General features: G+C 55.8%; 9 protein-coding genes across 9 annotated transcripts; 6 read left to right on the plus strand and 3 right to left on the minus strand.

Moving 5' to 3' along the window:
• Window positions 1–292: 292 nt before the first annotated feature.
• On the plus strand, window positions 293–1,482 carry MFIFM68171_11083 (Squalene/phytoene synthase; the record flags this gene model as incomplete). The annotated part of the gene is made up of 2 exons (XM_071066502.1): window positions 293–444; window positions 507–1,482. The coding sequence occupies 2 exons, from the start codon at window positions 293–295 to the stop codon at window positions 1,480–1,482; spliced, it is 1,128 nt and encodes a 375-aa protein (XP_070922603.1).
• A 2,413-nt stretch (window positions 1,483–3,895) lies between these two features.
• LDB19 (Endocytosis regulator) lies at window positions 3,896–5,557 on the plus strand (the record flags this gene model as incomplete). Its single annotated transcript, XM_071066503.1, has 2 exons — window positions 3,896–4,508; window positions 4,590–5,557. 2 exons carry the CDS (start codon window positions 3,896–3,898, stop codon window positions 5,555–5,557), a joined length of 1,581 nt encoding a protein of 526 aa, XP_070922604.1.
• A 959-nt stretch (window positions 5,558–6,516) lies between these two features.
• Window positions 6,517–8,517, plus strand: MFIFM68171_11085 (Elongation factor Tu GTP binding domain-containing protein; the record flags this gene model as incomplete). The annotated part of the gene is made up of 2 exons (XM_071066504.1): window positions 6,517–8,101; window positions 8,174–8,517. 2 exons carry the CDS (start codon window positions 6,517–6,519, stop codon window positions 8,515–8,517), a joined length of 1,929 nt encoding a protein of 642 aa, XP_070922605.1.
• Window positions 8,518–9,127: 610 nt separating this feature from the next.
• On the minus strand, window positions 9,128–9,635 carry LSM3 (U4/U6-U5 snRNP complex subunit lsm3; the record flags this gene model as incomplete). The annotated part of the gene is made up of 4 exons (XM_071066505.1): window positions 9,128–9,171; window positions 9,228–9,264; window positions 9,348–9,434; window positions 9,513–9,635. The coding sequence occupies 4 exons, from the start codon at window positions 9,633–9,635 to the stop codon at window positions 9,128–9,130; spliced, it is 291 nt and encodes a 96-aa protein (XP_070922606.1).
• Window positions 9,636–10,049: 414 nt separating this feature from the next.
• GPI12 (N-acetylglucosaminyl-phosphatidylinositol de-N-acetylase) lies at window positions 10,050–10,983 on the minus strand (the record flags this gene model as incomplete). Its single annotated transcript, XM_071066506.1, has 2 exons — window positions 10,050–10,693; window positions 10,761–10,983. The coding sequence occupies 2 exons, from the start codon at window positions 10,981–10,983 to the stop codon at window positions 10,050–10,052; spliced, it is 867 nt and encodes a 288-aa protein (XP_070922607.1).
• A 934-nt stretch (window positions 10,984–11,917) lies between these two features.
• On the plus strand, window positions 11,918–12,647 carry MFIFM68171_11088 (uncharacterized protein; the record flags this gene model as incomplete). The annotated part of the gene is made up of 2 exons (XM_071066507.1): window positions 11,918–12,284; window positions 12,346–12,647. The coding sequence occupies 2 exons, from the start codon at window positions 11,918–11,920 to the stop codon at window positions 12,645–12,647; spliced, it is 669 nt and encodes a 222-aa protein (XP_070922608.1).
• An 869-nt stretch (window positions 12,648–13,516) lies between these two features.
• On the plus strand, window positions 13,517–14,311 carry MFIFM68171_11089 (Carbohydrate Esterase Family 4; the record flags this gene model as incomplete). The annotated part of the gene is made up of 1 exon (XM_071066508.1): window positions 13,517–14,311. One exon carries the CDS (start codon window positions 13,517–13,519, stop codon window positions 14,309–14,311), a length of 795 nt encoding a protein of 264 aa, XP_070922609.1.
• Window positions 14,312–14,770: 459 nt separating this feature from the next.
• On the minus strand, window positions 14,771–15,932 carry MFIFM68171_11090 (AB hydrolase-1 domain-containing protein; the record flags this gene model as incomplete). The annotated part of the gene is made up of 2 exons (XM_071066509.1): window positions 14,771–14,992; window positions 15,138–15,932. 2 exons carry the CDS (start codon window positions 15,930–15,932, stop codon window positions 14,771–14,773), a joined length of 1,017 nt encoding a protein of 338 aa, XP_070922610.1.
• Window positions 15,933–16,878: 946 nt separating this feature from the next.
• Window positions 16,879–18,024, plus strand: MFIFM68171_11091 (MOSC domain-containing protein; the record flags this gene model as incomplete). The annotated part of the gene is made up of 2 exons (XM_071066510.1): window positions 16,879–16,899; window positions 16,978–18,024. The coding sequence occupies 2 exons, from the start codon at window positions 16,879–16,881 to the stop codon at window positions 18,022–18,024; spliced, it is 1,068 nt and encodes a 355-aa protein (XP_070922611.1).
• Window positions 18,025–22,059: the final 4,035 nt, after the last annotated feature.

A 22,059-nucleotide genomic window follows, 5' to 3' on the forward strand; every position in this document is an offset into this window, starting at 1 on the left:
TCCCATCTGTTGGCAGTCTTAGGTTGTCCTGGGTAGTGGCTCTGGGAGACGCGACGAGCCAGGGTCACCCGCGATTTTTGGTGTCGGGACTGTCAGGTGACCGCGTCACCGCGTTTAATAGATCGGACCCACCCTGCACTTCCGGCAGGCAGGGTTCATTTTGCGGCGGGAACTGATGCAGTGCTCGTCATCACTTGCCCGCTGAGAGGGCGTTTGGTACGCTAAGAGGTGCCTTACATACGGAGCTCGGGTTATCTAAAGATGGGGCTATTGCGTTAGACGTTTCTTTCTCATGTCTTCCGTTCGCATCTTGGGCAATGGCCTGAAGCAGGCATCAAGACGCATTCGGGAATTCCGTCGCAGCGTCGTGACCGACACGAATGCACACATGGACTCAATTGCAGATGCGGTGCAGGCCCGGAAGTACTGCCTAAACCAGCTCAGGTTTGTCCTGCCCGGGTATTGCACGCTCATGAGTGAGGACTTATCACTAATGGTTTCCTCAGACATGGCGATTACGATGCATATCTCGTCCGGCAATTCATCCCGCGGTCGGCGCGGGATGCGTATGATGCTCTCCGGACGCTGAACCTCGAGCTGGCTCGCCTGCCCGAGACCGTGTCCAACCCGACCATCGGCCGCTTCCGGATGCAGTTCTGGCGTGACAGCGTCAAGGGCGCCTTTACCGGCAACCCGCCGCGAGAGCCCATCTCGATTTTGCTGCACAGTGCAGCTACAGATCTGGCAGCAAGGGCTGGCCCCGGCGGTGCGAATTCACTCAAGTTCTGGTTACTGCGCTTCATCGACACGCGTGAGCGGCATATGGAGAACAAGCCCTTCGCGAGTCTGGCCGCCTTGGAAGACTATGCCGAGAACACATATGCCACTCTCATGTACATGACACTGGCGGCGATGCCCTTACGGTCTGTGCACATGGACCATCTCTCGAGTCACATCGGCAAGGCATGTGGCATAGTTGCGACGTTGCGGGGCATTCCTGTCCTTGCGGCACCCTCCCAGCCCATCCAGGGCCCGTCCGGATCCAGCGTCGGCAACACCCACAGTCCCGCCCTACTTCTCCCGCTCGACGTCATGGCTGAGGTGGGCTTGAGGGAGGAGGATGTTTTTCGCCAGGGGCCGAACGCTGGGGGGCTGCAGGATGCGGTCTTCCAGGTCGCTACGCGTGCCAACGATCACCTCATTACTGCGCGCGAGATGCTTAAAAATCTGCAGGCCGGAAAGGGCCCGGGACACGACTACGAGCATCACGGCGAAGCAGAGCATGCATACGCCGATGCCGCACATTCTCTAGAGGATGCAAACTCAGATATTCAGCGCGGTTTCGGTGTCTTGTTGGAGGCAATTGCAGCTGGGGACTACTTGCAGCGCTTAGAGAGTGCCAATTTCAACCCGTTCAAGGTCAGGGGCAGTTGGAAACTGCCTTGGGGACTCTGGAGAGCGCTGAAGCGGCAACAAATATGAGCCCATAATATTTCGTGCACATAATTTAGCGCTTCGACAAGCCGTACATGCAAAGGATACTGCTTATGCTTGAGATATCGATTTGACATCACAGCTGGAGCCAACCCGCGGCAATACCCGTGGGAGGCCGACGTCTCATGGGCAACCGGCGACCAGCCGACTCTAGCCGACGGCAGGATTATAAACTTCTCCAAAAAAAAAAAAAAAAAAAATTTTTTTTTCTCAACTATTCCTTTTGGACGTGGAAAGGGGGTACAGTAAAACACAAGCAGACCTTGTTTGTGTAGTATATGAGTCCCAGTTTTATGGGCCCGATCCATGGAGCAAGAGATGCATGGCTGGTGCCACCAACTTGGCACTGGGAAGAACGGTCAACAGTCCAGATGGTTCCATGAGACAGAGTGGCGAAAGCTTGAGCCCCACAAAACCAGTGCAATGGACCAGCCAATGAATGCATGAAGTAATTCCAAGCGGAGGCAAAGCGTAGATAAATTTTGGTCCATCGGGAAACGCTTCGAAAGCCGACCGGTCGCCGGCCCGGATGGCCTGCTGAACCGGGTGGCTCCGACAGAGGTGCGCCGGACCCTAGAGCCGATGCGGGGTTCTGCCCACGCCACCTGCTCAGTTTATTAATTCGTGTTCCGGCGCACCAAAGTTTCTCTAACACGTACTGTAACCGGCTGATATTTCGCGATTGCTGTACTCTTCCCGAGTCCCGAATCGCGAGCCACACCGAGCCGACGGATGGTGCGAACGTGACGTGATGCTGCGTTTAGAGGAGGGGCGAGCCAATGAAAAAGTGGCAGGCTTGACTAGTGCATGGGATTTAGGTAACTTGAACGCAGACTCGTCAAATCAGCGGGCGCATGGAGGCTTTGCAACAGAACAACCCCTTTGCAACGCTTCAAACTGGAGATCCAGCATCTCCGAGGATGCGAAAACGGAGAAAACATTCCGAGGCGAGTCCGGCGGGTTTTTAGGGTTAGGTCCCAGGCAGAGAGGTATAGCCATTGAAGCCTTCGATAGGATACTCTGTGCACGCAATAATTGGACGTTTTGGGAGAGGATCGTTTTTTTCTTTTTTTAAAATTCGTAACCTATCGTATATGCCGCTGACGGGAAGCTACGAGACTGCGTAACGGGATCTACGAATAGTTGAGAGCAGGATCCGAGGCCCCGATTCATAGGGTTGGTCGGCTCGAGCCGATCAAAAGACGTGCGGGGAAAGAAGCTGTTTTGCTGATGTCTAAGTGTACACGTACACTGCGTATTGTGTCAGGAGGAGTGCAAGAGAGAAAGCTCGCTGGGCTGGGCTGGGCTGGGCTTGGAATATCGCGAACGGAAAATCGAACATGATGGAACAAGGGATGTGCAAGAATTTTTCTTTCTCGCTCCTCTCTCGGCGCCTTGCGGAGACAAGGCCAACTTTTGCGCCCAGGTGACCGGGTCGAAGGACGCAAAAGACGGCAGGGTATGGGTCGGCAGCACGTTCTGGGCAGTATGACGGTCCTTGTGACCTCACTCAATGGGGCTTGGTGGGAAACGGACCGGCCCTTGGTTTTCGCTGGGCGGGAGGGCAATCACACGGACCTAGAACGCCTGGCTCCTGCAGGTGGCCTGCCTGTGATAGACAGCATTCAACAACAGAGTACTGGAAAATACCTTTGGGTAATAATTCCCAACTTGTGGACGGGGCATATAGATTGTTCCGATGCTTCTCAAACGAGATTCCAAGGCACAAGCAAATGCGTTGTACTCTCCGACTCAAAGAGGTTGCACGAGTGAATATGCAAGAGTGGCCCTGATCGACAGCTCGCTCGCCGAGGAACAGAGATCGGATGTTCTGCAGATCGCCGCGAGGTTTAACTGGGTGGGGCCCTTCCCGATCCCCTGGCCCATCGATTACACATAATTACTGACAGGGAAACGCGCAGTCATTGAACGGCATACAAATAGTCTAAAGGGCCTGCATGTGTTGTGTCGGACCTTGAATGGCTGGAACAAAGTCCAAAGTTCGTGATGTATCAGTCCACCAGGCCTATCCACCTGGATATTTGCTTTCCTCCTGCGAATTGGCCCAGACATACACTGGTTCCCAACATCGAACGAACCGAGCCGAAGCTGTGATCTCACCGTGCCCAGTCTTAAAAGCACCCGCGCAATCCAGGTTCCCGACGCAGCAGGAATTCGTTTGGAAAAACGGACATTGAAACCAATTCGGCATCTCTCTCACCTTATTCTCGGCGACGGACGAGCCTGAGTGGTCATTGTGCGGTTTTTGCATGGCCGTTCCTCAAGTCCGCCGTGGCAGCATCGAGCCGGGCTCCCCACATTCTGAGCCGAACGCACCCATAATAGCCCGCTATCTTTCCCCGCCATCGGCAAGGGCGAGTCCAAGAAACGTCCATTGAAGATGCCACATCGAGTAGCCGATTTCTTCCGGTCATCAACGCATCAACTGGAGAACCAGGTGTCAAACCTGGCTAAAAAGTCGGCCTCTCGCGCGCGACGCAAGCGTGATTCGCCGAAGAAAAGACGGAAAAATCCGAGGAACTTGGAAAGGCCACATTCGTATGCCGTTGTTTCCGACGACGATTCGGAGGACGACCATGCCCCGCCGTATGCACCGCGTGTGAAGATGGCGGATTCCCGGACAAGCAGCTTTTCGTCCGACTCGCACAAGGAGCATGGACACCATCACCACAGACTCTCGTTTCCCGGCATACACTTTGGGCGTTCTAGTAAAGACACGCATGCCGCTTCTCCGGCAACATTGAATTGGCAGCTCGAGTCACCACCCATTGTCATGTACGGTGATCCCGAGAGCAGTACTGGCGCGCTACTCTCAGGCCAGCTGTTCCTAGACGTCAAGGATGAGGCTCTAGAGATCGAGTCACTGAATGCCACACTCAACATCCATGTCACGCAGAAGAAGCCGTTTGCACATCACTGTGCCGAGTGTGCCAATCAATATACTGAGCTGAAAAAGTGGTGCTTGCTCCCGCACCCGTTGATAATGACGAAAGGTAAGATGACACGTCCTTCGCTTTTGCGTCCGCTTCTATTGAGGTTTGTGTTGGAGCATGGAGCTGATGGCCGTGTTACAGGTCAACATTCGTTTCCTTTCTCGGTGCTTCTGGAGGGCCACCTACCCGCGACCATGGACGGCCCAATGCTCTCGATCGCCTACGAGTTCAAGGCCGAAGCCGTTCCCAGAAGCAATGGCACTCTTCTGGCGCCCATAAAGCTCGAAAAAGTACTCGAGGTCAAGCGCAGTCTTCCAGCTTCCGAGCACCCCCACCACTCCATTCGCGTTTTCCCTCCTACGAACATCAAAGCCAGCGTACATTATCCCCATGTGATTCATCCAATTGGCAATTACACCTTGGTTCTGCGGCTTGACGGCATCGCGAAACACAACACCAAGGTCAATACGGTTGAGTATTGGAAGCTCAAGAAACTCACCTGGAAGCTCGAAGAGACGACGAAGACGGTTGCCCCGGCATGCGGAAGGCACAGTCCTAAGATTGGCGACGGCGTAGAGGGGCAGCAAAAGAAAGGCGTTCTTCGCTCCGACACGCGGGTTATTGGGGAGAAGACGCTCTTCTCTGGCTGGAAGAGCAACTACGTGAGCACTACCGACAGCCTCGTAGAGCTCGAGCTCGACTATAGCCTCGCTAAGCACGTCAAGTCTACGTGTGACATGAAGAGCCGTGACGGGACCCAAGTGACTCATCAACTGATGGTCGAGATGGTCGTGTCGCAAGAGTGGGCCCCGGTCAACAGGCCCTCACTCGTGACACACACCGGCGTAGGGCGCATCCTGCGGATGCACTTTGGCACCATCCTCACGGAGCGAGCTGGCATCGGCATCAGCTGGGACAACGAAGCCCCGCCCATCTATCAAGATGTGCCTCCGAGTCCACCGGCCTACTCTCAGGAAACCATGTGGTGTGCGGACTCGATTGCGGACGTGATCGAACCACTCGACCATGCCCCTAGGGAGGATCCATCTCGGAGTTCAACAGATGCGGGCGCCGACAGACACGGAGGGGCAAGCCCTGAAGGGAGGTGAAGAGCCCGTTTCAGCTGGACTCGAGCACTAAGGCGCGGATACCTGATATGCATCTAGCATTTTGCCCGCCTACAAGCGGGTATGGAAGCATTGGGTTGGGTATGTCACGTCGCACTGGAAGATTTTGTGGGTTAATTATTGGTGGGTTGAGGCGTTTGGCTTGCACTATATACCCCGGGCGGCAACCGCACAGGCTTGCTGATTCTTGATGGTTCACTTTTTAAACTTGCCCCTTTATACCCCGGTTATTGCGAGCGCTCGTGTTAGCAGGAATGGTGAAGAGGTTGGGACTGGTGGGCCTCAAAAAAAGTGATTTCAACATTGCATCGTGGGAGGGGCATCCTATGGCGTTATGGACAAAAACGACGAGGGTCTCAAGGGAGCACAGATTCGTTGGTGCTGGTTGACTTTTAGGCTACATAGCTTTATACCAAGTGGAATATTTGATCAGAGAGAATTGGGGTCTCTTCCAGTGTTGCGAACGATGGTCCAGTGCTGATTTGTAGTTATGGTGACTCAAGCTCCGTCTTCACTGGCAGCCGATGGGTGACCTGAGTTTTGCGGGGAAAAGGTGGGGTTCTAAATTGCGGGGCTTCATGCTGCTAAGCTCATCTGTTATCGATAAGACAACAACGGTGGCTTTGGGACATCCGGGGATGGCTCACCGAAGCGCTGGGCTCGATGACTCGACGAAGCTTCGACTCAGCCGGCGAGCCAACATCCGGAGTCACCACTAAGTGTACCTATAAAGACCAGTTAAAACTCGAACTCAGGAGCGCATCTTGTTTGTTGTTTTTCCCTTTAGAACATTGCATACCTCATGAATTAACGAACTTACCAACTTAGTTACCGTTCGCCACAGACAGCAGTTGGCTCAATGGGTCGGTGAATTCGCCGTTTGTCTCGCTCCGCATTCCACCTTTTCCCATTGTATTCGAAGAGCTCAGTAGCGTGACACAATGACCACGAAACCAGCCAAACAATTACCGCACGAGAAGCGGAAAGGAGAGGCCGCGCTGAGCGACTTCGCCGAGTACGTCGAGCAGCAGCAGGCGCTGCGGTACCCGAGCTCCAAGACGGCGGCCGCTTCGGCAACCGCCGCCGCGGCAACTAAGAGCGCTCACGGCGATTTTGACCACCACGAAGAGCTCGACGACATTCTCGACAGCCTCAATCTCTCAGACCCCGCCCCGCGCGTCAGGTTACGAGAGCTGCTGCTCTCAGACAGTGGCGATGCCGACGCCCTCCAGAAGCTGGCCGATGTCGTCCAGGAGCGTCTGTCGGAGGGCCACGGCGAGACCGTGTTCGACATTGGTTTTGAGAACAATGGCGAGAGTATGAAGCTGTCCCGTGACGAGTGGGACGTGGCACACAAGCGGTTAGCCGAGGCGGCGAAGAAGCTGCGGGCCGACACCCAGCTCCTGTTGACCAAGAATGTGGGCGGCGAGCTGGACGGAGCGCCTACCAAAGACGGGGACTGCAGCGGGAAAGTCATGATTCGCCAGACGCCGGCCACGGTTGAGGACGTGATCGAGACGAGGATAGCCGTGGTGGGGAATGTCGATGCCGGAAAGAGTTCCATGCTGGGTGTGCTGGTGAAGGGCGACCTTGACGATGGTCGAGGCAAGGCGCGCGTCAATCTATTCAGACACAAGCACGAGATCGAGACAGGGCGGACGTCTTCGGTGGGCATGGAGATCATGGGTTTCGATACTACGGGCCAGGTCATTGTCTCGGATACCCCGGGACGCAAGCTGTCGTGGGAGGAGATTGGCAAGCGCAGCGCTAAAGTCATCACTTTCACTGACCTGGCTGGCCATGAGCGCTACCTGCGCACGACCGTTTTTGGCCTATTATCGAGCAGCCCGAACTATTGCTTGCTCATGGTAGCGGCGAACAACGGGCTGATCGGCATGAGCAAAGAGCACCTCGGCATTGCGCTTGCGCTGAACGTGCCGGTCATGGTGGTCGTCACTAAAATCGACATCTGCCCGCCCCAGATTCTGGAGCAAACTATTACCCAGATCACTCGTATCCTCAAAAGCCCGGGGGCACGGAAAATACCCATCTTCATCAAGAACCACGAGGAGTGCATCAACACGGCAACCCAGTTTGTCAGCCAGCGTATCTGCCCGATTTTCCAGGTCTCGAACGTTACGGGTGAAAATCTGGACCTTGTCCGCTCGTTCCTCAACATCCTACCGCACCACGGCCGCTACGACGCCGATGCCCCGTTCGAGTTCCATGTCAACGACACTTTCAGCGTCCCCCACGTTGGCACGGTGGTTAGCGGCATCGTCAAGTCCGGGGTGATTCACGCCGGAGATGACGTCCAGATAGGGCCTGACTCGCTGGGGCGTTTCACGCAGACCTCGATCCGCTCTATCGAAAGGAAAAGGATAGGGGTACCGGCGGCATCCGCTGGCCAGTCCGCCTCGTTCGCGTTGAGGAGGGTCCGCCGGAAAGACGTGCGCAAAGGGATGGTGCTCCTGTCCAAGGCGGACGGTGCGCCTCCGAAAGTCTATCGTGAATTTGTTGCTGAAGGTACACGGATACCCCCCCCCCATGCCCTCGTCGTGCAAAATCCGCGGGCGGGTCGGTGCTAACTAGGGACAGTGCTCATTCTATCGCACGCAACAACCATCAAGACCAAGTACCAGGCCATGCTGCACGTGGGACCCGTTTCCCAGACGTGCGCCATCATCGACGTCGACCGTCCCTTCATCCGAACCGGAGACCGAGCAACAGTTGCCTTTCGATTTGTCCAGCGCCCCGAGTACCTGGCCCCTGGCGACCGTCTTCTCTTCCGGGAGGGAAGGACCAAAGGCCTCGGTATCGTGAAAAGCGTTGGGTACGATCCCTCCAAGCCCTTGATGCCGAAACAGCCGGACGCTGGTCCCAGCGAGGAACAGAAGCCCCCCGAGCCGGGCGGTGCCGAGGATGAAGGTGCAAGAACCTGATGCCAATGTTGGCGCAGAGCGCAGGTAAGTAGCTATGTGCATGAAATTGTGGGGCCGACGGTGTTGAACCATATGTCGACTGTCTGGGTCTGTTTCCGGGGTGGTGGCATGAGTGTTCGGGACATGGGAGCGGTTCGTTGGGCTTATGTCACGGGCAGAGTGATACTGGATATGCATATGCACAAGAGTGGCTCTGCGGACAAGTATGTTAGATTAGCAGGCGTATTGGAGTATTCCTGTTTCCTTCCTACTCCCTGTTTCCTCTGCATATTGAGATTGTTTGTTAAAAGCAATGCATAAGCAAAACTCGGCTTCGCTGTGGCTCCGAAGTTACTATGAGAATTGTGCTCCTGACCCCTGGCGGTTTACGTACATGACGGGGACTTTGACACGATGGGCCTGTCTTTTGTTTATTTTGGCTCGTCTAATATGTGCAAGTACGTGTTATGATTACCCTCAATTTCAGCCCGGGTCTTCTCGCCTTGCAGGAGTGCCGGTGTGGGGATTGACACCTTGCTGTCTGAGCAGGTGATCAGGGTTCGTCTATCATTGCTGCCCAGGGGGTAAGCTTGCCAGCCTGCAAGCCATAACCAAAACTCCGAAGTTGCCATTAGTATGACCGCGATTGAGGAGATATGAGCACGACACTGTCGCCTGGTTACAGAGTCAGCCAAACGCCGGAGCCAGGAATGCGGGCTTATCGGACGGACCTCTCACAAACAGCATCTCGGATTTTCTGCTAACGGTCTGCGAGGAGGGTGATGTGAGCAAACGCAAGGCCCGTTACCCGTCTGTGAGGTGACATCGTTAACTATTATTGACAAACATACCTTAACTTCTTCATCATCCTCATCGTCAACGACGTAAATGGTTTCCTCGACATCGCCGAGCACGAGGTTGCAGTGACTGTCGTAAGCCTAAGTAGGGGATGGGGGGAAAGGGGTTGGGTCAATCGCGGCACGAAGCTGGCGGGGTGTGGGGCTGTTTTTCCGTACATGGAGGCGGCCCTTGAGCTCGCGGTCTCCTCTGAGCTTCACGCAAACCACTTCATCCAGCAGCAAGCGCACCAAGTCGAGGGGCTCCGACACGGCGGTGCCTTCATCCCCGGGTTCGGCCATGGCGGGACTCGGTCAGTCGCACGTTATGATTTCCCAGGTATTGGCGGTTTGGGTGTGCTGCTGTGGTCTTGTTTTCTTTTTGGGCGATGACGGGGCAGGCAGTGGGCGGGCAGTGGACAGTGAACAGAGAAGCCACAGGCCCAGAAGTAGGGTGCACAGGCCACTGCATTTCAAGTGGAACGCCACCCCAAAATTGTGCCAGCCTTGGCCGCCTGCCCATCTAGTTCATATCACACCGAGGCGGGGGACATTGCGGGCTCCGGCTCCTCACGTAAAAGCCATCATCTGTTGTCACAGAATATATATACTTGGGCGATACGGATGCGTATGATACAATACCCATACATGCTCCCTTGATGTTAACCAAAGTCACAGCTGAGCAAGCTGAGTGGCGGCTGAGCCGCGATGGTACAGTCACTGACCCTTAATCTTTTCCAACCTGAGATCGTTCATGTACATGTACCTGCTCAGGGTGATCCAGCCGTAGCGAAACCACACCATCTGGCTCTTGTGTGCCGTGACCATGGCTTTCCAGGCCGTAGTGATACCTCCATGCCCAGCCAGTCCGTTGACGAAAATGAGCCCCCCGGGATGCTTCTTGTCCTTCTTATCCGTTGTGAGGGCCCAGCTCGCGAGGGTAGTTAATACGTCAGTAAACGCGGCATACTTTCGCGGCAGGGACACGGTTGTAAGGGTGTAGAGGTCGACGGGCGGGGCCCAGCCCGGCTTGCCGGCTACCAGGGCGGTGACAAACGCCTTGGCGCCATGGTAAAGAGAGATGTGGTTCGGGTGAGCCGAGACGCCACCGGCATCAAAGGTGATGAGCACGTCGATCGAGGCCGTCGGAGCGGTGCTGGCGCCGCGCGATCGCGACATGTTAGGCGCAAAGGCCGAGGATAGGAGGGACGAGATTGCGGCAGTGTCCCATGTCTTTGTCATGCTGTCGGGGAACTCGGGCTTGTCGACGACGAAGACATCGTCGGGCGTGCGCAGGCCAAGGACCATTCCGGACTTGGCCAGTTCACGCTTCCGCGTCTCGCCAAGGCCATCTGCATTGCCTATTCGCGACGCGATCCTGGTTAGCATCTACAGTGGATGGAGAAGGATGACGGCCAAGACACCTACCGCTGCTCAGGCACAGGATCTTGACGTGGTTGCCCGTGTCAGGCCGAGTTAGCGCCAGCACGGTTGGGGCAAAGAACATGGCCTCGTCATCCGGGTGCGCAATCAGCAAGCAGACGCGTTTGTTGCGCAACATCGGGCACCGCGCCGAGATGACCGACGCAGTGTAGATGTAGAGCGACGGGAGCACCACGGCGAGTACGCCCAGGCTCACGAGCCAGCTCATTGTGCCCGATTACAGCCGATTGGCGAGTTACGAGATCAATTCGCCCAAGAAAGGTTTGTTGCTCCCGTCCGTCTCGCTCCCTTGCCCCGTGGTGGGTGCGGCTAGCAGCGCGTGCTCACTCGGGGGGTGTTTTCACTAGTGCGCTTGGGTCGGAGGGGACCTGCCAGATGACGCTTGTGGGGAACTCCCAGAAGAATGCGGCTCAAAAACGGTGCGCGTTGTGGCTGCGTCGATGGCGTGCAGCAGACCAGGTACGTTTTCTGCGTCCCCCGTAGGCCCAGTGGGGGTGGTGATAGAAGCGCGGAAGGGTGGATGAGCGACTGAAGGGCCTCAGAGCCTTGTGTTGGCGGCAGATAGTGTCTTATGACCCGAGATCATGGATTCAAAAGCCGTTTGGAGAAAAGAAAGTCAAATGCCACTTCCAGCGCGTTGGTAGCAAGCTTATTTATCGCGGTGGGGAGGACACCCTCTCGCCCACGAGAACAAACAGGGGGTAAAAGCACTTCGGATGATCCGTTGCTTGGGTATTGATTCATTGGACAACATTGACAAGGCCGTCTCTGCAATTGGGAGGCCCCTGCTCACTCACAGGACGATTCCGATATAAACGTTTTGCAGAGGGATGATGCCATAGCTCGATGGTTTTGACGATTCTCGAAAGAGCTGCCTCCAGTGGAATTAATATGGACACGCACCGATTACGTCGACGGAGCTTGCCCCAGCTTGTGCGCTGCGGTACCGTGTAAGTGTACACTCACCTGTCTCAGAACGCGACCCCTCGATTGGACGGATGACTGGTTGGCTGACGTACAGTGGGGCCCATCCTAGGGGTCCCAATTCGGACATCCAATGTCAAATTCAAATTGGTCTGTTTCCAAACCTTTCCCCCAGCTCAGCCGACAGCTTTCACATTCACCAAGGTGATTCTATTGCAATGGCTAGGAGACGGAGGGAGCGGTCTCCGTCCAGCATCAAGCTGAAAACACCCGACCGTTCCGGCCCCACCGAGAAAACGCTGCTGCAGCTCGCCGAGGAGAGGGGCCTCTTCGACCAGGCGCAGAAGCGACAGGACGCAATCAGAACGAAGGCGCCCAGACGTCCCATTCCACACCCAACCGAGAACGAGGATGACGGCGGAGCCGACCTGCCACCCGTCATCGAACGCGTGCTGGAGACCTTGCTTTGGGCCATGAGTTTGGCCATGCTGCACTTCACCCTCGACGTTCTGGTGCAGCACCAGTTCTCGGTCAACCGGGTAGTATGGCCCAAAGTTTGGATGAGGGCTGCTCAAGCCCTGCTGGGTAAGCCTGGGTATTCTCCAGATCAACCTTTCACTGCTGACCCCGATGCCCTTATTCCTAGTCTTCGGCGTCCTCATCTACGCCCTCCACCCTCACCCCTCGAGCCCCACGCTGCTTCCCGGCTTGCCCACCCGGTTTCAGCCCTTGCTCCGACAAGCCATATTCTTTGCCTCTAGCCTCTGCGCCGGCTGCTATTTGATATACATCACCAACATGTTTGGGTACCTGGCTGTCATGAAGCAGGCTCCGTCGCTTGGTTGTCTCTGGGTATGGTCTGTCATTGAGCTTGAGCTTCCTTGGGCCGTTCTCAGCCTTGCAGGCGCCTGGGCATTCCTCTGGCAGAACGGATACAGCATCAAATGACGCTACCCATACCTGCGTCACGGTAGAGGCCGTGCCGACTGTCGACAAGCTTTGGCCCAGTTAGTTGAAGCGAAATAAACAATGAGCACACGACCCAGGGGCCTCAATTGCGTCACGCCACCGCAGTGATTCAGGGGGCAGTCAATAACCGCTTTCAGCCCCGTCCTACGGTCAATGCGTGCGTTGAACAGACCATCGGCTTGACCATGGCCATATTTTGTTGTAGAGGCAGCTTCGGTGCTGCAGCTTAGAGTTGTTCAAACGCTCGGGTCGCACTAGCGATGCTCAGGCTCCGCCCTATCCGCCACCGACATCAAAACCCATCCCAGGACCGTACGCATTTATTTGGATGGCAGGCGTATTTTTGTGGATGTGACTGCCGTCAGACTCCGGCTCCGGCTTTGGCTTCAACGCTGTACCCGACTGAGAGAGCCGTTGTTAAGGCCGTCGGTCAGCGTTGCACCGCGGAGAGCAGGCCGGGCCGGGTGAGGAGCTCGCCTGCCTCGCCCTGGAGTTGACACAGCAATGGGCAACGACCCGCGAGCCGGCCTATTCGCTAGCACCTGCCGGGATTGCGGTCTGCATCGGGGATATATCCACCTCAAGGGCCTGGACCTTGATCGTCGCTTCCAGTGGGTGTTGAGTGTTCGGACCGCTGTCGTCTCGAGCTCAACCCTGTTGTGCCCGGAAGTCTCATGGTCAACGCATTTCTCTGGCTTGGCCAGACAACACTTTTTTCTATCTTAAGCTGCCCGTCGCACTCGCTCATTCCTAGTCGGCTGCTGCCAGCATCCCACTGCCTGCTCCCCATCGGGACCGTGAGTTGGTACGCAGTTACAGGTGTTATCACGCCTCTCAGTTACGCAGTCATGGCCAAGTATTTGCCGACGTTGCTCTCGATCGGGCTCTTCCTCGCCAGAGCACAAGCCGCGCCCGCGTCTGGAAGCACCAACGGCCTGGGACGCCGAGTCGCTAACACGGTTCCTCTTGGCTTCATTATCGAGCATTGTACCGTTCCCGGCGTGGTGGCTCTCACCTTCGATGATGGCCCGTACATATACACCAGCCACGTCTTGGACCTCCTAGACCAGTACAACGCCAGCGCTACCTTCTTCGTCAACGGGGACAATATGGCGCACAATCTCGTTGATACATCGACGCCCTGGCCCGAAATCTTGAGACGGATGGTCCGTTCGGGCCACCAGGTCGGCTCGCACACCATGTCACACGTCGACCTGACAGCTGCTAGTTCAGCTATCCGGCAAACTGAGGTCCGTGAGCTCGAATACGCCCTCGGCCACATCCTCGGCATCGTGCCGACCTATCTGCGGCCGCCGTACGGCAGCTGCTCGCCGGACTGCCTGAGAGAAGTGGAGCAGATGGGCTATCATGTGGTCAACTTTGATCTCGACACCAAGGACTATCTCCACAACGCGCCGGGCGCCATACAGACAGCCATGAACACGTTCGCTGCCGCACTCGACACCGGCTCGCCACTGAGCTCCTCCTTCTTGGTGCTTAGTCACGACACTTTGCAGTATACGACTGAAGCCTTGGTCCCCTTTATGCTTGAGAAGATCAGAGAGCGCGGATACAGGACCGTGACAGTCGGCGAGTGTCTCGGCGACGCGGCTGCGAACTGGTACCGCCCCCCGGCCGTGTAACAGACTTCCGTTCCACTGCCCACAACCGGAGTACGGATTAGGGAGCGCGCAAGGAATGTAGGGTTGTATTGCCATAGGTACGGTTGATGAAGATAGAGAAACTTAGCGCAATGAAGGAAGCGGCGTCTGACCTGTGCTTTACCACTGTCGATGCTAACCCGGACGGGTCCGTTTAGTTGGAACACGCGAGTCTTGTCATGAGGGCTCTTTGAAGAGGGTGGTTGGCGTGGTTACTGGTTCCCGTACGCGGACTTTGAAGTAATCCCGCTACAAAATAGATCTTACACATAATGTCTATTCGTCTCTTTTCCATGCCGTATCTCGCTGCTTCCTCCGCCCAAAAATAGGTTCAACTGCCCAATACCCGCTTGATCTTGATCAATCGCTGGTTCCGACCGTCAATACAACTTAAATAGTAAGGGATCACATAAAAGCCAATCGACGACACAATGTATTTACTCATTTGCCATTCTGTAACTCGTCCAAGAGTCTGCTGATTTCGTTCGCCACGAAGGCCGGGTCGTCCTTTTGGATGAAGTGGCCACATCCTTTCGCAATCTTCACATTCCCAACCCCAGGTGAGCCGTCGTTCTTCACGAGGCGCGTGAGACCCTCGTTATACGATCCCAAAGCAGGGTTCACGTATGCGTTTATAACGGACTTTGAGACAGACAACGAGCCCTGCTCAGCCGGTTAGTAAGTTGGTCAGCCAGTCAGCATATCGCATCCCTATGTAATCCAAACCAACCCCATATCTTATACCACACTCCCGTAGCAAAAGAAAGAATTGAAAGGGAAAAATTCGATCCTAATTCACATCTCTCACCTTCTCAGACTGCTCGGCAAACTCGTCCCAATCATGCCCGACCACCACCAAACGCGGGGCCCGCCCTCCCGGTCCGTCGGGCAGCGCCGGCCGGTCGGCATGGGGGAGCAGCTCCCGCAGCCGCCTGCGGTCCAGGCGTTCCGCGTTGGGGACGGAGGGGTGGAAGAAGTCGCGGAACCTGGCCCGCGCGTGCCGCAGGTCGTCGGCGGACACGCCCGGCGGCAGCCCGTCCGGGTCCAGAGCGGGCCCCCGCGCGTCCGGGTCCGGGAAGAGGGAGACAAAGTCCGTGTTGGCCATCATCGAGTCCAGGAAGAGGTAGCCCGCGACTCCGCACGGGCCGGAAGCGGAAGCGGATGCGGACGCGGCGTACAGCCGCGCCAACGCGCACCCGATCGAGTTGCACACTAGGATGAGGCGGGCCGATTCCAGGGGGAGGTTGTTCAGGACGGCCGGCGTGAGCTGCGTGAGGAGCTGGTGGAGGTCCGCGGCGGATGCGCGGAGGTCGTGGCCGTATGGCTCGTCGTCGTCGGCGGGGTCCGCTGGGTCCGGGTCCGAGTCGCCCTGGCCATAGCGGTCATAGCTGAGCAGCGCCGGGAGCGGCCTTTTGGCTTCTTTGCGGAGGTAGACCAGTTGCTCGACTGTGCTGGACCACGCGGAGCGGGGGAGCGCGAGGCCGTTGAGGAATACTACGAGGGTGTCGGACAGAGGGTTCTGTTCTGTCGGCTGCCCGGGATGCACTGAGATGCGCAATGAAGCACCTGGCTTTGTGGTCAATGTGAGGGCGCTGTCTTCCATTTCCTTTAAAACAAGTTGGAAGGTCAGGCGTGGCGTTTATTGAGATGTAAAATTCAATGCGACTTAGTAGTTATCCCTGAGCCAGCGCAGCCATTTCGAGCGATAACCAGGACAAGAGTTTGGAGTAGTAGACCGATGACGTTTATGAGGGTTTTCTAGGGATCGGGGAACTTGGAAGCCGCAACATGTGGGGATCGAACCACGGCTGGGCAAAAGCAGCACAGCATATAAGTACGGGCTGCTGGTGGTTGTGAAACTGTTCCAGTTCGAAATCCTGGCATCGGCTTTACTCATCAGTAGCTGAATAATTCAGAGTCTCTGTGTGATTACGCAGCAGTGTATGCATTCCGATGTCCGACAATTGACCCCAACGCTTACAGGTGATAATTAATCAATAATTAAACACCACTCTCGAGTGAATGTTACTGATACGTACCTTCGAGTCTCTGGAGTATTAAGTCACACACAGAGTCGGGTAGTAGCGACCTCAATTTAACATGCACTTAAATCATACAAGATTCCGAAATGTCATGTTGTGTAGAGTAGATCCAGCTTCACTGCAAGAATTCATTAGCCGCCCCGGCGCCGGACGATGCCCCTTCCGGAGGGCCCGGAAATGCCGCGGCATTCCTCGGACTGAGTCGGGCTTGAGACTCCTGGGCCAAATCGACTTTACGGCCCCTAGCGGCTCGGGCACGCTTGCAGACAAGGCACACCTGCTGTGATTTGCTGGCACGGGCCTGGCCCTGTTGACTCACAAAACAGTCCCAGAAAGTCTTAAGTAACCGCCACAGGCAGGTGGACCGGCCATCGGCCTAAATAAGACCCGGGTTCATCGCTGACTTTCTGGGTATTGATTACCGTCCCAGCCCTCGCACCTTCATCCGCCCGAACATCGAGTCTCGTCAGCCAATCAACGGAACGGATACATCATACGGCCATCAACATGACTATGAAAATTACAGCAGTGAGTTCGATACTCATTATCCTTCGTCATGCACCGCACGGGAATGAGGGACGGCAGGCTTACATAGGTGACCATCAGCTCTATGTCTACCCCATCAAGGCCCTGCGCGGGATAGCGCTCGAATCCGCTCAGATCGGGACTCATGGAGTCAAGTACGACCGGAGCTTCATGCTGTACGAGGTGCGGCCTACGGGCGAACTAAAGAAGATGCAACTTGATTCCCATCCGAAGTGCGCTTTGTTTGAGCAGCGGATCGTTCCCGGGCCTGTAGAGGGGCAGTCCATGGTCGTCGTGCGCTACCACAGTGATGTACCGGGCATTTATGACGGCAGCGAGGCGGAACTCAACATACCCCTGGAGCCCGAGGTTGCATCGCTCGAGAAGATCAATGTCGACCTGCACGGCAGCCCGGCATCAGCCTACCGCATGGGTGACTCATATGATGCATGGCTCAGCCAGCGTTTCGGCTGTTCCGCGATGCTAGTGTATATCGGCGATGGAAAGCGAGCCGTGCTGGGCAAATCCTTGCTGCCCAGCAATGGCGTAGAGGAACGGCAGCAAAATGGTTGGATATCATCGCTATCGTCCTACATCACCGGCCCTCAACAACCGTCGGCCGACAAGTCAACGCCATGGCTGACATTCACCGACGTGGCGCCCCTGTTGGTAACGTCCGAGCCGTCTTTGCAGGACGTGTGTGCCCGCCTACCCGACAGCGAGCCCGTGGGCATGTACAAGTTCCGGCCCAACATTGTCGTTGACGGTGAGGGCGAAGCGGCCTGGGCAGAAGACTTTTGGGCTGAGCTTGCCATTCATTCCAACCAGGACGGCGCCGGAAACCAGAAGCATACCCTCCTGCTGACGGGTAACTGTGTGCGATGCACTAGTCTCAATGTGGATTACCAGACGGGGAAACCAGCTACTGGCGAGCTAGGGAACGTCTTGAAGAAACTGATGAAGGACCGCAGGGTCGATCAGGGGATGAAGTGGTCACCCGTTTTCGGCAGGTACGCGTTCCCCGATGGCGGCCACGACGGCGAGGGTTTTACCTTGTCGGTCGGTGATGCTGTGGAGGTAACGCGGCGCAACGCCGAGCGGAGTGTTTGGGACTGGCCGAATGTGTGAGGCCTTGATCATACACTCGGATCATTTGACGGGCATGGGCACCTCCATTCAACCCCCATTGCTGCTGTCTGCTGATCAACATCTGCTGGGGACAGGAGGGATACGTGAGCATACATCTAGATATACATGGGTTCTCAGCGCGGCGTTGGATAATATGACCTCGATGCTTTGTGGCGGCAGCCTGCAACAATTATTGGTTGTCTGAATGCTGCCCTCAGCACTGCCACGGTTTGATGGCGCTTCCCGTCGCCCCGTTCTTCGAGCTGAACCCGGAACCAATGTTGCGCGTACCAAGACCGTTCTCAACAACTACCATAAGACTGGCCTTCTTCTAAGACGGCCTTGCACTTTCTCATTTCCTTCCCTGAGGACTTCTCAAAGTGATTCATATCCCCAGTACCAGGCGGATCGGCTGTCCGCCATAACCACACTAAAGTTTGGCTATTGACCAAGGCCGCTCTGACATGGAAGCTCACGCGACGAATGCCAGATTCTGCTCCAGGTGCTCTCAGCTCGATAATATCCTGCGCAGTACGGAACGGCTAGATATTCCGGCAGCAGGGAAGTCCATAATCACTCTTGGGAAGAACCCCGGGAAAAGCCAATGCGACATCTGTCAATTCTTTTTCATACATTCCCCAACATACAAGCGGAAGTACGTTTTGGAAGTCAGGTTGTTTGACCGCCTGTGGGCGGATGAGGATTTCACTGCCGTGGCCCCGAAACGATTCCCTAGCGTAGTCCGTCAAAATCAGCGAGTTCGGTATGGCCGGCGGTATCAAGATAAAATCATCCAGCAAGGCGTGGTTCTATTTTCACCGGGAGAAGATCGAGCCGCTTCCGGGGTTTCGTTATTGCACGCAACAACCGTCAATTACCAGCTGTTGTCGTCCTCAATCCTCGAATGTGAAGCGTCGCATAGTATTTGTCGTAGTAGTTGGGACCGCGACTATGATCTGCCCTACATCAAGTTGATCGATTGCATTGATCATTGTGTCATTCGAGGAGATATCGACATGAAGTACTTTGCCCTGAGCTATGTCTGGGGCCGGGCGCCGGACTCCCGTCAGATGATAGGTACCCCTACAGGGGAAGGGCAGCCAGAAGCACTATTTTTCTCTCGAGAACGCTCCCTCGACTGTCCGAGACGCTATGCAGGTTGTTCGCAACTTAGGGTCCGGGGCTCGATACTTATAGGTCGACCGCTACTGCATACAGCAGGACGACGATGAAGGGAAGGAGTTGATGATTGGGCGCATGGACCAGATCTACGAAGCTGCTGAAGCAACTATTGTGGCCGCTTATGGAGAGAACGACGAGGCAGGACTGCCTGGAGTCTCTGTGCCAAGGATACCGCAGCCGCAACTTCGAACATCATGCTGGCAGTTCGTCTCCTCGTGCTCACCAATCCGCAAGGCAATCAACGACTCATTCTGGGCTACGCGCGGCTGGACCTATCAGGAGGGACGACTTTCCCGGAGATGTTTATTCTTTAACAAGCACCAAACCTACTTGGTCTGCCGTCACAGAACTTACAGCGGAACCTTGCACCGGGAATTAAGCGCTGATTGGGTTTCTGCTTTGCTTAACTCCGGCCGTCTCTCTTCTGATCTCTTTGGTCCACGGCTCAGTGGTCTTGTTGGGGCTCTCTGCCGGGGCAGGCATATCTTTTGCCAGACTCACTGACGCAAAAGATATCCTCAACGCGTTCCGCGGGATTCTGAGTAGGTCGCCTTTCGTCTCTTTCTGGGGGATACCGATCGTCCCGCTACCGGCCAAGATGGACGGAAATTCGGCTTTGCCCTGCGTCTCCTATGGAGGAGGAGACCCAACTGGTCAGTTGAATCGCACATCGCGGAACAGGCTTCGTCGTCCCTTCTAGCTAGACGAACTGGTTTCCCGACATGGAACTGGACCAGCGTCACTGGAGAGGTATTCAACGACGGCTACGGCACTCAATCAGTGTTTGGGGCTTATCTAGACGGCTTCGCAAAACAATCACGTGCCAGCGATGCCAACCTCCGATTCTGGATGATGTTGGAAGGGAACTATCTGCCATTGAACGATGCCATTTCACACTATCGTCATCGGCTTTTGCCTGAGGGCAAGGGCTCACAGCGATTGCTGGTCGAAGGCGATCTAGTGCGTCTATGCCGAACGCCTCGTGGAGCGCACCGGGTTTATGATTGTGAGCACCTGGATCTCACATTCTGCGCAACCCTCGACATTCCCGTGGAAGAGGAGTCATCGGAGTCACTGGAAGACGCGTTGATACTGGTCAACTGGAACGACCATCAGGGAACGGCGCACAGGAGGTTTGTGACGATGCTGCTTGAATGGGTAGAAGAAGGCGTCGCTCAACGGAGAGGCCTCTTGTCTGACTATCGGACCGAATACTCTGCTACGACACTGTGCCAAATCCCGACCACCCACAGGACGTTTATATTGGTATAGGCAGCAGAAACCAAATTGTCTGTCTGCGGTGAGGCCTCCTTGTTGATTTCAGTTGTTCTTTCCTAGCCATGACCTAAATGTAGTAGGACTTCTGGGACGTGTGTCTGTGCTAAATAAGTGTAGTAATACTGGAAAAGGGTTATTAATTTTATTCTTATTTTTTTATATATCAAAGAAAACGCAACACCCTGCGTTGATGAGTCTCTGGAAATTGTAGTTAATTGATGTGTTGTAAATAAAGTAATGAGTACTGCAAAAGGGATTTTTGCTGGGGCCGGGGACTAGTATGCCGCCTTCATCGCGGCTTCTCGAGCGGATTCGGAACGACTAGGCCGATAGCTGTAACAAAAGAACGGTTAGGTATAAGTCGTTTTCCCCTTCTTTCACAGACAGGATAGCCCCGCAAGGCTATCGGGGAGAGCGGACGTGATCCGGGCTCTGAATGGTTGTATGTACTTGCACTCCACATAATGACGGCCCATATGCCCAAGTCAATGCTTGCTCTAGGGGTCCCCCGTCGTGACCCGTTGCGGCGAACTCAAGCCTGCAGCGGCAATTGCCGTTCCATGCCCGCCGGAATCTTTATTTTCGTTACCCTGCCAAGATAGGAAGGGAAAAGGACAGCCGGGGGCGGACCAACTGGCCGGAGCAGTTGATTTCCCCTAGGCCAGTGGCATGAGCCAATGACTGCAGTGTTCTGGCCTGGCCGGATCTAGATTACACACCATCCGGCACCGCGTTGCTGTAGCATGGCGGCAGTGTACGTGCCGGGCGTACCGTTCCGTCAAATTTTAAGGGGAAGAGAATTGTTCCGGTGATTGTTCGCCGCTGATCGGCAGTCAAGTTACTAGATCCGTGACGTTTGGAGCACAGTGCACAGCACCATCGGATACGCCAGGTCGCCCAGGGGTGACGTATATTGTGCAGACTAGCGCCTGAGTTAACCTGGGGGGGCGAGCGAGTAGTGGAGCATGAAAGTTGGGATTTCGGGCGTGCTGCTGCAGGGGAATTGAAAGAGGCCGCCGACGGGAAGACGCAGGGCTAGAGCGCCGCGCTCGGTGCTCCGAAGGCGATCTTACGAGCCACAGCGGGCCAGGGCCCCCGCCGGGTACCTGGTCCGGGCCCCGGAGCCAGCCGGGCATCGGGAAGCTGACAGAGCGCTCTTGACTAGGTGACTTGAGGCAGAAGCACCGGCCCGGCTCCATGCAGGGCCCGGGGTCTCGGTGCTGGTGGATAAAATAGGGGCCCGGCTCGTCTGCACATTACAAACACCTCGAGGTGTGCCTGGCCGTGTCAAGCAAGGCTGGCTTTTTGTGGCGTGAGTGGCTCAAGATTCCGGTGCCGGCGAACCTGCCATTCGGAGCGGACATGCAGTCCGTGGTTGGTGGGATCGGCAGAAACTAGCTGGCCCCTTGCGGCATCTCACCCGTCATTTCCTCTTTCCTGTCGGGCCAATGGCCTACGGTCTACTGCTCGCCTGGCGGATTTTGATGTTCCATTAACCCGTCGTGAACGGCTACTACCTCCCGCTCTGGTTTGTACTGTTCCATTCCGACAGCCCTCGCTACGACCGGATTCGAA

The sequence above is a fragment of the Madurella fahalii genome, assembly GCF_045866475.1.
Source record: "Madurella fahalii IFM 68171 DNA, scaffold_6, whole genome shotgun sequence".
Taxonomy (NCBI): Eukaryota; Fungi; Ascomycota; class Sordariomycetes; order Sordariales; genus Madurella; species Madurella fahalii.